This window comes from Ambystoma mexicanum, chromosome 3p, assembly GCF_040938575.1.
Source record: "Ambystoma mexicanum isolate Mex_15411 chromosome 3p, UKY_AmexF1_1, whole genome shotgun sequence".
Lineage (NCBI taxonomy): Eukaryota > Metazoa > Chordata > Amphibia > Caudata > Ambystomatidae > Ambystoma > Ambystoma mexicanum.
Genome location: NC_090925.1, coordinates 153,800,681 through 153,815,457, shown reverse-complemented (window position 1 = coordinate 153,815,457; position 14,777 = coordinate 153,800,681). Strand labels below are relative to the sequence as shown.

Genomic DNA, 14,777 nt, shown 5'->3' with positions numbered 1-14,777 from the left:
TGGAAATAATGTCTTTATGAATGCAGAGTGACTTCAAAAAGAAACTCTTTCTTTCTTAAGTCATAGTCCCTCCCTCCCCCACTCCATTACATGTAGGACTCCAGCCAGGAGGCTTCCATGCCATGGGGTGGGATCGGACTTCAAAAAGAAATAGTTTCTTTTTGAAGTCACTCTGCCTTCACAAAAACATGGACCTGGCGAGGCCCAACGCTACACCAGTGGCATAGGGGCATTTTAGATTGCACTTGGCATATGGTAGCTGCAACTAAATATGTGAGGCAGAACCTTACAAAATATTGGATATACCTGACTTTAGTGGCTACAGAAGGCCCAAGATGGCAGCATCCTCATATACAAGGCCACACCTGACATATATTGTGCCACCTCAAAGGAATGTGCAGCTCTATTGGATTCGGTCAAAATGACTGAACACAAAGGACCTACACCACCAAATTACAGAAAATAGATACTACTAAATGTCATACTGACTATATGTTCGTAGGAAATATTTTATTATCTATTTGGTGGTGAAGGTAATTTTTTTTGTTGGGGTCAGAACAGCTGTCCCTGCAACTGAGCTGACCCAAAAAATAAATAAAAAGGCTGCGGGAGCTGCGGGAGGTGTCCCCTGCAACACCCCACTCTTTATACTATATAGAATAGTGAGCGGGGGTTGCGGCGGACAGCCATGCAGCTGACCCGACCCAAAAAAAAAATAGGCAGCGCTGCAGAGGTGTCCCCCGCAACACCCCACTCACTATACTTGGGTTGCGGGGGGTCCCCTGCAGCTGAACCAAAAAATAAAAAAATAATTAAAAAAAGGAACCTGCGGCACCAGTTCCCGATCACGGAAGTGAAAGGGAACTGGCGTTGCAGGGACCAGCGAGACTGAAGGAAAAGTAAGTACAGGGGTGGGGGGTTTGGGGGTTGTGGTGTGGGCGGGTGGGGAGTGGGATGGGGTTAGGGTTTCTTTAGATTTGGGATTGTTTTACCTTGAATGACTGAATGGGTAATGTACGAACAATTTTGCATTATGTCTCATTCGGTCATTTCCATTGCAGTTATTTCTGCTGTGATAAAACAACCCCAATTCGTTCTATTTATGATATTATTACTATACCTTGCGTGCAAGACTTTAATTGGCATAAGATGGCAATGGTCATGTAGGGCTGTTGTGCCATATGAAGGCAACGCCCCGGCCTATGTTGGTTCTGCTTGGTGTATTGCTGGCATGTTAAGAGAGCAACGTGTTAAAACATTGCTGGTGTTTTATCAGCTTTAGTAGCACTTTATTTTTTGATTGAGCATAAGCTCATTTGCAATTGTTTTTCTTCTTTCACAATAGCCCACCCCTTCATGTCATCAGAGTCAAATGCCATGTGATGTCACTTTATATAATTCCACCAGGGACAGAGCTCCTATGACATCACTTCCGGTGATGCCATCAGACACATGATGCCACTTCTACCCCGGCATGCTGGTGATTTGATGTCTACGGTCTTGCAACCAGGGCGTGTGATCTCCCCATAGTGTGGATGCCGAAGACTCTGGGACACAAACAATTGCAAAGGGGGTAAAAGTACTCTCGAGTTCACAACAGAAAATGAGTGAGTGGTGGGCAAGGGGGCGCGGGTTTCAAACACACCAGACTGCTATACTTCTATTATTTAGCAGGGCGACAGAGAAGGTCTTTATGGAAACTAAAATGCCAATTTTCGAATATAAGCAAGGCCTCGCTTTTAACCAGTGTTAAACATTGAATGTCGGTATTTGTGAGTTTTTAGTCGGTTGTGCTAGCTTCATTTATTTCTATGTGGTTCAAAATTGATCACGTGTTTTTTTTGTAAGGATTGATTTTCACTGCCGATTCATATCGCTAGGAGAATATTTAAATATGGGTGGAAATGTACAAATGTGGCTGTAGGTTCGGGATTTATGATTGAATTTCATACTTTGGGTTCATACTGTAACTATGCATGAAGAGGTGTCAAAAACTCTGCCAAATGATTCCCTGCAATGCTTATAAGTAAAGAACTCCCATGTGTGATTATTTAAACAGGCACACATTTACCCAGCTGTTTGCTTTCAGACGGTTTTCCAAAATAAGGGTACAGACAGAAGCTCGGCCTATACAGGTTGCCACAGGGAACATTTCAATATTTAGCTTCGGATAGATTTGCATATTTTATGATAATTCGGTAGCCTTCTGGGATAGGCCTTGAAGCTGTGCATTGCAAATGACGTGGGGTTGCTCTATTCCAATGACACTCACGAGGTTTCTCCAAGAATCAACCAAACACTTTTAAAATATTATACAAATCTGCATATTTACAGCCCTGAAGCACCCTATCATCTAAGCAGGTCATTCATTTCTTCTATTTAAGGATAAAAACATAGGCTTTGAAATAAAATTATGCCAGGAGCGAAAGGGCAGTTTTATTCTAGGTTTGTGGCTGTTTGAAGAACTCCGGCCTTTGAATTGCAAACTGCTGATGGTTCATCTCTTGTCAAACTGGATGGCCTCTTTTTCGCAGACCCACTTGTGCTTGGAGCTGCACTGCTCAGCGTAGGTTTCTTTGCCGCTGTACGCTCCACAGGTGGGCCCAGGCTTTCGGCTTCTCATTTCGGGGCTGTTAGAGGAAAGATAGAAAGATTAGAAGCTCAGGACATCCAGAAACCTGTGTTTGCCCAAATGGGGAGCTGGGGGGGGGCAATGGGGGGAAGAGAGAGAGAAAGAAAGAGAGAGGGAGAGAGAAGGGGAGAGAGAGAGGGAGAGAGAGAGAGACTTGGTGCACAGGGAAAGGATCGATCAGAGAGAGTGGGAGTGGGTAATGGAGTGAGGCAGCTGGAGCAAGAGGGAGAGATACAAATACGGAAAGGCAAGGGTAGAGATGGAGACGGTGTCAAAAAGAGATAGAGGTTGAGATGGAAAGCGACACAGAGTGAGAAAGAGAAAGGGGAGATACACACAGAGGGATGGATGGTGGCAGCGAGCGAGAGGGAGAAAGAAATGGATGAAGTGAGAGGGGGAACCACACACAGAGGGAGGGGTAGAGAGAGAGGTACACAACGAGAGAGAAGTGACAGAGCGACATAGACAGATGGAGTGAGACATTGACAAAGACAGAGAGTGGGACAAAGAGAGAGGACAAGGCATACGATTAAAGAGCGACAAGAAAAGAGAGGTCGAGGGACTGTTAGAGGGAGGGGAAGAGACTGATCGAGGGAGTTGGATAGGGGGAGAGAAAACCAGACCATAGTGACTATTGACAAAGAGAGAGAGGGAGAGAGCGAGAGAGAGAGAGAGAGAGGGGGGGTAAAAGAGAAAGCAAGATTGAAACATAGGACGAGTTATGGAGATAAATATTTATAGGGAGGAGTTAAGATGAACCCTGTGTACATAAACTTTACCAAAATTCTATTGCTAATAGCTTTTGACCTGGATGAACTGTTCCCGAAACAAAGTTTGTCAAGCCCCCGACCCCCAAACAGGAAATTGGGGGCGGGGGAATGGGTTAAAAGATGAAAAGGTTATTAAGAAATCCGAAAATACAGATTTTTTGCCTATTCCCATTCATTTTCCGATAGAGAAAAGGGGCATTGATTGATCATCTGTAGCGCAAAAAAAAGAATAGGAAACAACTTTACCCCTGTTGGCTTGGGTAAACGCGTCTAGTAGTTTTAAAAATATTTGACAGAGAAGCAGTGGGGTAACGCAAGATCTGGGGGCCCCCCTACGAGCCATGCTGAGGGCCCCCCAAATCAGCAACAAATCACTGGTCGCGCCACATACTGGGCCATCCTAGATTACCACGCTTGCGCAATACGCACTAAGGTGCTGTTGAAGGGGTATGCCACACACTGCACTAGGAGAAAGATATAAATATGTGTTTTAATGCAATATATAGCACACTTTCTGAGAAAAATTTGCTAAAAAGCCACAGTGTTTGCTATTGTTTTGTAGGGTAACACCAATCCTATACAAACTAGTCTCCAACAGTGCACATGAACATTAATGCTTTCCTATAAAAAATGCCATGCCACAATGAAAACATGTCCAACTGGCTGCATAATTTAGACCAGTGTAGACACATAATAACATTATAGTAAAGCATGCCAGGCCACATTAAGACATATCTAGACTGGTTGCACCAAAATGCCAGTCAAAGCAATAAGACTCATCAAGAAGAGAGCGCACATTCAAGCCTGCATCTCTGCGGCTTCTAAAAACACAACAAAACTCTTTAAAATCTGCAAGGAACTGGCTAATCCTGTTGCAGTCTCTACCTCCCCTGTTCCATTAACAGACAGCTTTGGCCTCTCGCTTCTCCGCTAAAACTCAAGATATCCTGACCACTATCTCCTCTTCCTCTCCCTCTTCCTCTCCCGGCCACCTTTGGCCATCTCTCCGTCTCCTCCTCCTTTCTCCTCTTTCTCTCTAACACCTGACAAGGTTTCTAGACAAATCCCATCTATGGAAGTGTTGTCGAAACACGTACTCGCCTGCTCTTCCCGAACCATCAAGGACCACATTGAACCCATTTGTCCAGCCTTGGCCAATTTCTGTAATCATTCTTTTGCCACTGGAACTTTCCCCTCTCCCAAACTCTTGGAAAAGCTGGCCAACTGCCAGCTTACGCTCCACACTGAATCTGTTGGTTGTCTCTATGACCATCAGTCTGGCTTAAGAGCTGCCAAAGGCACAGAAACTGCTCTCCTGAACACCTGTGAAGATCTGATCTCTATCCTTGATTCCAGCATTCCTTCTGTCCTCATCTCCCTTGAACTTTCCTCTGCTTTCGACACGGTCAACCACACCATCCTGATCAATCGACTCTGTGAGAACCTGGGCATCATGCCTCAGGCCCTAGAGTGGCTGGCCTCCTTCCTCTTGGACTGCCCCTCCCAGGCCCAACTTGGTCCCTTTCACTCTGACACCTCTCTCTACCTGTGGCGTTCCCCAGGGCTCTATCATCTCACCCTGGTTTTTTAACCTCTACTTGGCCCCTTTGGCCCACCTGATCTCTACCTTCTCCTCTAACTTTCAGTGTTATGCGGATGAAAATCAGCTTTCATTCAGGCTCCCCTCAGCCTACCCTCCTCTCTCGCTCATTCCTGGTGTCATCTTCAACTCCACTCTCTTTCTCTCTTCACATCTCGGACATCAACAAGAAGTCCCACTACCAGCTGCACCTCCTCAAAGGGACTTTCTCACTTTCCCCCAGAAGCTCACTGTCTCCAGAGCTCTGGTTGTCTCTAGGCTGGACTACTACAACAGCCACTTTCTCAATCTGCCTTCCTCTACTCTCCGCCCTCTGCAACTAATCCAGAACAGGACTGCGAGACTCATCCCTGGCCTTAAGCCCAAGTACCATATCTCTCCAGCCATGAAATTTCTCCACTGGCTCCCGGTGGCTGCAAGGATCAAGTTCAAGAGCCTTTGCATTGTCCACAAGGCTTTCAGGGGCTGGGATTCGCACTACATCCAACTCTCTCTTCCAAAATACCTTCCTTCTCGAGCCCTAAGAGTTAGATGCTTCTCCAGGCAAAGAGTGGGAGGTGGGTAGATCATTCTCTCCTGCAGGTGCCTCCCTCTGGAATGGCCTCCCTGCCCCTCCCAAACTTGATCCGGACCACCTGAAGTTCCGGAAGCAGCTCAAAACGTTCCTCTTCTCCTCTGCTTTCTCTCTCTCCCTTCCCTGCGGACCTACTTGACCTACCTGACCTACCTGTCTGCTGTACCAACTGGTTGCTTGGTTACCCTCAGTCTCACGGAGTCCAGGCTCTTTCTTGATCAGTCACCGTTGCACTGCCTCCGGGCCTACCACGCAGTTAGGGGCTGTAATTGTAACCCTGCAGTCCCTTGTTCTCCTTGCACTACCCAGAGATGCGCTGCCCTGGCTACACTTACTCAGAGCATTGCTGCCCTGTTTTCCCCTCCCCTCTCCCTTGCACTTCCACCCTCCCTTTCCCCTTGCACTTCTTATTCTCGCACTTGCACGATCTGAATGACACAAGGCTTAGTAAGATCATTTGTCTTGTCCTCCCTCTATTTTCCTTCCATTGTCTTGTTGTGCCTAAATACACTTGTGTACAGGTGCGTTATCTATGACTTACCATATCATATCATATAATTTTATCACAGATGCCCAGAAAAATATACAGTGCCGCAGCAAGAAACGGCTAGACTGGCAGAACCCAAATGTCAGTCAAGCCAGGTAATTACAATTAGCAGGACTACTTTATCAGAAATGCCCAGTTAAAAAAAATGCACACCAAACTGAGGAATTACTAGACTGACTGCACCAAAATGCCACTAATACCACATATCATGACTGCTTAGCATGGACATAGACGACCATTATGATTTATTGCACAATCCCACCCCCTCACACATCCCCTCTCCCTCCCATTCACTACCCCAACCTCCAAAATCAGCTCATTGGCCCAGAATTACCTCTCCAGCCCTCTTCCTTGTCCCAGTGGTTATGTATGAGGTTCCATGCCTTATAGGTAAGTACTGGGATGAGGATGAGTGGGACTAGGAATAATGAAGATTACAGGTAGCTAAATCAGGCATTACCTTTATGTACCTCTTCCTCATGCCAGTACTTGTGTATGAGGCATGATGCCTCATACACAAGCACAGCCTCATACACACACACGTACTGGGATGAGGAAGAATAGGGTTAGGAGTAATGAAGATTACCAATAAGTAATCTAGGCATTAAACACAAGTAGTGGTGCAACACCATTGAGCTGACTGGGCTTCAGCACTCCCTCCGCCCCCTGAAATTGTGGGCTATGTTGACTTGACCTGACTGACCTACAGAGCAGTTGCCGGACAGAACAGGACACAGATGTTAAACGGCACCTAGGTTTCGCTGTTAACAAGGGCCGGGCCCAGCAATTAATAATATACAGCATTTCACTGTTAGTACCTGCATTCAAATGCCAAATTGTTTAAACAATTGAAATTGTGATGTGGGTTTAGTACTTGCATGCTAGGGGAAGGATAGAGAGGGAACAGGAGACTAGTCATTCTCACAGCAGTCCATAAGTGGGTTCTTTCATACCTAAAGGAGAGAGTTAACTGTTTGTAACAATGAAGCTGCACTAGAATAGTCTCATTAAAATGCGTAAAAAAGTTAGATGCCCCCACACAAATAAGTTTGCTCCTCCCCACCACATGTGAATTTAGCGCCTCTCCCAACATTTGATGGGTTAGCCCCCCCTGAAATGTAGGTTTTGTTGCACCCCTGAACACAAGTACACACACTTTCACCATATATACACACGCACACCCAGCCATCCATACATACATTTAAGTGTGCACTCGTTCACCATACAGGCACACCCAGGCAGCCACCCATACATTTAAGTGTGCACCCTTCCCCATACAGGCACACCCAGGCAGCCACCGGTACATTTAAGGGTGCAACGTTTCACCATACAGGCACACACACCCAGGCACCCACCCGTACATTTAAGTGTGCACCCTTTCACCATACAGGCACACCCACGCAGCCACCCATACATTTAAGTGTGCATCCTTTCACCGTACACACACACCCAGCCACCCATACATTTGTTTGCACCCTTTCACCATACACTCGCACAGGCAGCCACCTATGCATTTAAGTGTGCAGCCTTTCACCAAACAGGCACATCCAGGCAGCCACCTATACATTTAAGTGTGCACCCTTTCACTGTACACGCACATGCATACGCATACTCAGCCACCCATACATTTGTGTGCACTGTTTCACCATACACTCACACACACACGCACTCACACACGTCATGGGGTCGAGGGGAGTCATAATACTTCAAAAATAAATTGTTTCTTTTTGAAGTCATTCTGGCTTCATAAAGAAATTATTTCCATTAAGGACTGAACCATAACAGAAATAATTTATTTATGAAGGCAGAATGGAGGCCTCCAGCCTAGGGTCTTCATGTCATGGTGTGGGGGTGGCCCCCGGACTTCAAAAAGAAAGTTTCTTTTTGTATTCACTTTGCCTTCATAAAGAAATGATTTCTCTTACAGAAAAAATGTCTTTATAAATGCAGAGTGAATTCAAAAAGAATTTTTAAAAAATCAAAATATTTTATTTTTATTAATTGTTTTACTCCAAGTGGGGCTCCCTCCCAGGACATGTTGTCGTGGGGCCTCCCGCACCTCAGGGGATGTTGGGGGGCCTGTTACGCCAGTGCAAAGAATGGGTTGTCCCCAGTTGCCGATCAATTTTTATATATATCTCATTGTGTTTTGCAGTAGAGAGGCTGAGAGGCTTTTCAGAAAGGAAAAACCCCTTTGTTGTTCTGCTCAATGTGAGCGATTGCTGTGATAACACCAGGGGAAGTGAGCGGGGTGGTAGAAAGAGAACACCATGTCAAGTTGTGGAGTTGGGGGTGAGCTGGAGAGCCAGTTATGTGTAGAAAATGTTCATGTTATTGGGGGAATACTGGGGGAAACTTGAAGATTACTGCAGCAATATTACAAGACGTGATCGGAAAAGAAACTGTCACATAAACAGAAGAGTGATAGGGGGTAATGGGAGAGGGTCAGAGAGGGGAAAAAGAAATTGACGGGAGTTGGGGGACCAAGGAAGGGAAGAATTCTTAATTTGTTTGCGTTATTCTGCTTTTCGGGAGTATAAAGAGAGAATTCTCGCAAGATTCCCACAGCAATTTGGCAAGACACGATCGGAAAAGAAACTAAATCATAGGGAGTAATGGGGGAAAGTCATGGAGGGAAAAGGCCATTGGAGGAAATGGGAGGAACAAAGCGATGTGATCTGTGATGTCATCGTTGTGGTCATAGTCTGCGCAGCAGGGGGAGCAAAGTTAAGGTGGCTTTAGGTGAATTTACAGGGTTTTGTTGCATTAAGTTCTCACCTTAACATCCTTGCAACTAAAGTTTTTTTCCTTAAATTTCAAGGGTTTTGTTATTTCATATATAATTAACATTAACAATACAGGCAATTCAGCTCACCAAAACAATGTATCATGTCTAGAAAGTTAAATAAAAAGCAATTGTGCAACCACATTCCCCCCAAATAAACCTGTTGCTACAAAAAAATGTGTTTGCATATGTACTTAACTTTTTTAAGTATTTACATGTATATGTACTGTTCATGAATAGTAAAGTGTTACAGTAACTGTGCAGAAAGTCTACACTCAATATATTTTAAAATAAATATGTACAAGACAACTGCCCATATATACGTAGATATACATTTATTTAAAAAACCACATGCTGCAATGACTGGGGGCATACCCGGATTTGCGAAATGAGCCAATAGATGTCGACATCCTTCAGCTTGGCTACGTATCTTCATGCTTAATATGCCTGCCAATCATATCACGCACTGCGGCTCTGCGCCTACACATGACTTTTATGCATTTCAACGAACATTCCAATCAAACGTTGGCATGTAATCACGCAAATACGCCCATGTTGTCTTCACGCAAAATCCACCAACCAATGAAACCACGTTATGCAGCTCTGCGTCTACACGTGACTTGTATGCACGTGAACGAATGAGCCAATCAAATGTTGCAATATATTGGCACGGCTATGCCCACGCCATTTGATGGCACCTGCGCGTACGAGACTGAGAAGTAGAGGGTACCCAGACATCATATTAATTCATTGTGGAGGCAAGGATTTGGGGAATGCACGATGGGTGTCCCTTACTTTAATGATACAACAAGACATAGGAAACTAATGGAACGATTTCCTCACACCATCTTTATCTTTTCCATTCGCAAATCAAAAGCAAAAATGGAGATGGACCATCAGATTTAATGGTAAAATTGAGAAATCCCAGAGAAATGTTAATAAAGCAGTTTCAGCCTTCATGATAGACCACAACCAATTATGGATTTCAAACAACAACATAACGTTCAACATGGTCAATTTCTATAGACATGACAGAGTACACATAATCAATGAAGGAAATGCAGTGTTCCATCATAACATTAAAACAGTACTCCTGATTTGCTCAGTGTACCCTAAAAGAGTCCTTTTAAGAACTACTTATTCATAAATACACACATACAAAAAATAATAGCGAAACACTTTTTTTATTATACTCGCGGCTACCGTCCATTGACTTTTACCATAACCGCGGTTTCAAAAAGTCAGTTAAAAGGGGGATTGACTTCAAGTTGTATAATACAATCTAACTTAAATGATCAATACAGTACAACACTACTAATGTACTTTTGTAAAGTAACTGAAAAATAAAGAAGCATAACAAAATACATAACAATAAACTAGATAGGCAAACATTTCACAGCCACACAATATAATACCATAAGTGAGAATACACATCCTAAAATACATTGTATGGCACATCTAAAACTAGACTACAATTGCACCTTTTAATATTAATTTTGTTAAACTATTTTCTTCAATTTTTCTCAAAAGTCTCACTTGCTCAAAAGTCTGAAAACACACATCCAAACTAAAAAAGACTCTCTAATGCCAGTGAATTTTCTCCCCCGACGTCACTATACCTATACAAATAACATTTGAAAATAAATGAAACACAGACACCCCGAAAATATAGCCGTGAATACTGAGCTACTCTTACCCATGGGTATCTGTGGTCCTTCGTAGCCTCGGATATAGCAGCGAATATCGACAAAATGACCAAAAAAAGAAAATGCTTCCCTGTGCCCCAGGGCCATCACCAAGTGCCCCCCTCATCTTTGCTAGCTCCCCTCACCCCCAGATGGCCTCCTTACCTCCCCTCCCCTGCCCACTTTCTTTCACCCCAAAACACACACTGCTTCTGTGACGCAGTTTGCTTTCAGATGTCGGCTATTCGCGGCTATAGCCAAGGCTACAGAAAGCTTCATGTTGCAAACTCGGTCCGCGGATCCACTCCAACTCCCAAATTTCACCCAGTGGCCTCTAACCATCCCCCAAATCTACCCTGATGTCATTTGTATGTTTTTTGACCTGCCTATAGCTTTTTACTGCGTTTCTTTTTCCTATAACCTGGGTTATAGGCACAAATATCTCTCGCATCGAGAGAAAAACAAGATGGCTGTTGTTTCATTTCTGAAAGCCATGATCCTGTAATGCACTATGGTAGATATCTTTATTTTTGGCTGGCAACGAGGCACCCCTTTCTCCGGCAAATATTTCAATAACTACTTTACAGAATAACCCTAAACCATGCATGGCTTGCGAGTCAACACTTCGTGGCCAAGTTGTTTCAGACCTGGTCCAAATCCATCCAGTAGTTTGAGTCGTGCGCTTTGGCAAACATTGACCTTTTTTGTCTATGGCAAATGATGAAAAGTAGGCTGCACTTTTGGAAAACAAAAATATTTTTTGATTCTTAATAACTTTTATTTTTTAACAAATCTTTACAGAACGTGGCAGTTAAGGGGCATGGGGGTGCAGACTTTTAATCACTTTTGAAATTTCGGCCAAATCTGTTACTCAAATCAAATGTTATTAACAATAGAATTTTGAGGGGTTCCTATGTGTGTCCGACTCACCTTAACTATAGGGTGGCTATCGCAAGCCTATTATACATAGAGAGAGAACACAGACACAGGGAGAAGGACAGAGAGAGGGGAGAATGGGGCAGATGGGGGAAATATAGGCATAAAGCAATACAAATTGCTTTTACATGTGTATTTCCTGCACAATACTGAATGACAATAGACTCGGAGACGTACCTGCCTTCTTGCAGCCTAGAGCCATTCAGCCATATCCACTCCCCGGTGGTTTCATTGTATTGAAGACCAATCCATAAATAAGATCCACTCTTTTCTATCACCTCCAAAAAATCATGAAAACATAAAAGGATGTTAGACAGATTCCTACAAATGGAAGGTCCTGTGGATTGTACATGTTCAAGTCCTGGCAGGAGCTATCTAACAAACCTACAGGGCACCTGATCCTCAGGGTGCCTTATATATGTCTGAATCGTGCTGAAGCTCTCATCTCTTAAGCTTCTCTTTAGGTCCTCCTCCTGCCTTCTTTCATATTTTACCCACACCTCATCCTATGGCCATAACTCATCCATAGTGACATTTCTACAACATTTGATTGATGCGTCTGGCTTTTCTTTCATTAATCAAACTTTAGCACTGCAGGCACTCAGACACCACTATTATCAATAAAGTGGATTTGATTTTTAATTTGTTGAACTTCACTTGCATACAATAAACTGAGCACTGGCACAGTGACATTGTTTCACCAGCTCTAGAATTTAATGATGCAAAATTGCATGCACTGGTCTGTATAAATTGCACTACATGAGTCAGCGTGACAGTGATATGGACCCAGGTCCCTTCAAGTTCTCATCACATCTTTTTTCTTAGGCCCTCGTGAGCGTAGAGCCCTTTGGGTATCGTGCATGTAATGGATTGGGATGCAGAATAACTCTGACACCAAATAATTGAACCAACTCAGGAAGATGGCAAAGGTTACAGTTTTTATATCAGTGATATAAAACAGGGAGTTACAATGGACATCAAGGGACGTTCGCTCGAGCTCTCAATTCATTTCACATAGAAATAACCTGTTATACAAATAATACGTCAGACGTGACGTCATACTACGTCTTAAATGATAAAATAATATGAAAGATCGTGATAGGCTCAAGGGGAACATCTAAGTATACTTTCTATAACGGTGTGACTGTGATTGGATATCTACTGTCAGGTGGACAACTTATGCCTACCTCTTTAACATTATTAAGTACACAGTATATCATTGGTCTTCAAAACTATAATGCCCTTTGTTAAATACCCTCTACAATTGGTTGGCATTCTCGTGCCATGTCTGGAACATTCTGTTCACTTAGCAGCATGTAAGCTCAAACCCAGGAACCAGGAGGTGGTCTTAACTTACCTCCTCACCCAATTAGCCCAACACCTCTCATCACCGATGCCTTCTGCCATGAAGACTGCCTTTGAACTTACTTGGCCTTGCAGTGTATTCTTGTCTCTGGGAATATAAGGGAGTGTGAGCATGCACTATCGCAGTTCTAGAACTCCATGCCCAACTCTATTTCCATCCTTGGCTCATGTGAAAGGAGACCATGATTTTAGTCCATTTTGCAGCAATTTAATGTCTTAAAAATAACTTGGCACGGTTGCACATTCACAAGGGATGATTCAGTTTCTCACGTTCACAGCCTTTGAGAATAGATAAACGGCCTTGGCTGCTTCAACTTTGATACCAGGCCAGACAGCTGTGCCAGGCTCTTTCATGATCCGAGCTTATTTGTGCTGCGACAGATCTCTCAGCCGTTCTTCTCGATCTCTCGGCCCTTCTTCTCCATGGGTCTGTGTTTACTAAATTCATGACACCGATCTCCAGCTTCTATATAATGGGGGCTTCACCTGCAGTCTATTCATTACGTATAGCCAGCTTCTATGATCACTTAGTCTTCTTGCATTACAGCATCTGTACAGTTATTGAATGACTTGCATTTTCTGCAGTGTGACACACATGTGCAATCTTCTCTTTGCATATGAATGCTTACTTGATTCTTAACTTCGTCATCAGTTTCTATGAGTTCCATGCATTCTCTTCAGCCAGTATTCTCTGTGGAATATATTTGCCCACTCAGCATCACTCCCATCCATAACCAAGCTTCACTTCAGCAGAAAAAGTAAAATGGCTGCACTGGCTCCTTTGAGCACCTGTAACGCTCACCTGATTCCCACGGAGGCGCTGGTCTTGGTAGGAAGGTGTCTGTGACTCGAAAAGTGATGTGCAGGACTCGATTGGCTTCTGGGGTCGAACCTCTTCGCACTGTGTGTCGTACTCGTAGGGTGAGGTTTCTGCAGGTGAAAGAATATGGGGGTTAATGGTCTGGGTTGTTTAATGTCCCTCTCTCTCTCTCTCCCTAGCTTCTCCGTAGAGCCCCCAGGTCAACGTGCTCACCTTAGATAGGTGAATGCTGGACTCTCCATCTGTGTCTGGTGCAGGGTGCCGTTGCCAGTTCCTTCACTGGTGAAACATAGGCCTCTTGGACTCAGAGGATCGTTACCGTCGTTAACTGCACGAGCGGTGAGTTTCCAGACACCTTTTTAGTCTTTATAGTCTTTAGGTGCGTGGCACTTTAATATTGAACAGGACTCCGTATAATGCTTTTGCCTTTTGTCTTGCAGGACTCTTGAGATGGAAGATGGAGTGAAGCGCCTGGAAATGCGTAAGTAAATGCAAGCGCTCTAACTGTCTTTTCCCTTGCAGCTTAGTTCGTGCTGAAGAGATGCCAGAGTATTTGCAGGCGTTCTATTGCGACAAGCGCGATGGGCGTAAGTAAATACCTGTCTAATGTCTCTTCTTTTGTCTTTCAGAAGTTGGGTTGCAGCGCCGGAGTCCGCGGAATGCCCGTAAGTAATAACAATGCTTTTGTCTTCACAGGCGGCGATGCAGCGTGAAGAAATCCGGAATTTGCGGAGTGCCGGTAAGTAATAACAATGCTTTTGTCTTCACAGGCGGAGGTGCAGCGTGAGGAAATGGCCGCAGCCGATGGATCAGGTGAGTAAGCACTGCGAGTAAAGGCTGCCTTGCTAACCTGCTGTTTCTTGTCTTTGCAGGTGCTGCTGTTGACTGGATACAGGAATGGTAAGTATGATTCTTGCAGGTTCAGGATCGAAAGAAGAAAGGCTGGAACAGACTCGGTGAGCGTTCTGCTGCAGATGCAGAATAACGCGAAGCACGTTTCATCTATCGGGTGTGGTTTAAATAGCCTTGGAGTGATGAGGCGTCTTCCTCCACGGCCCCGCCT

The 14,777-nt window shown here is 44.2% G+C and overlaps 1 protein-coding gene across 1 annotated transcript in view; it reads right to left on the bottom strand.

The window, feature by feature from the left end:
* Positions 1–2,406: 2,406 nt before the first annotated feature.
* The window catches only part of LOC138579506 (natural killer cells antigen CD94-like), a 299,761-nt gene continuing 287,390 nt past the window's right edge, over positions 2,407–14,777 (bottom strand). The window contains exons 6-7 of the mRNA XM_069649828.1: positions 11,707–11,807; positions 2,407–2,630 (exon numbers count right to left, since the gene is read on the bottom strand). Of these exons, the coding sequence (XP_069505929.1) occupies positions 2,498–2,630; positions 11,707–11,807 (234 nt within the window). The 3' untranslated portion in view covers positions 2,407–2,497. The remainder of the gene's footprint in view (positions 2,631–11,706; positions 11,808–14,777) is intronic.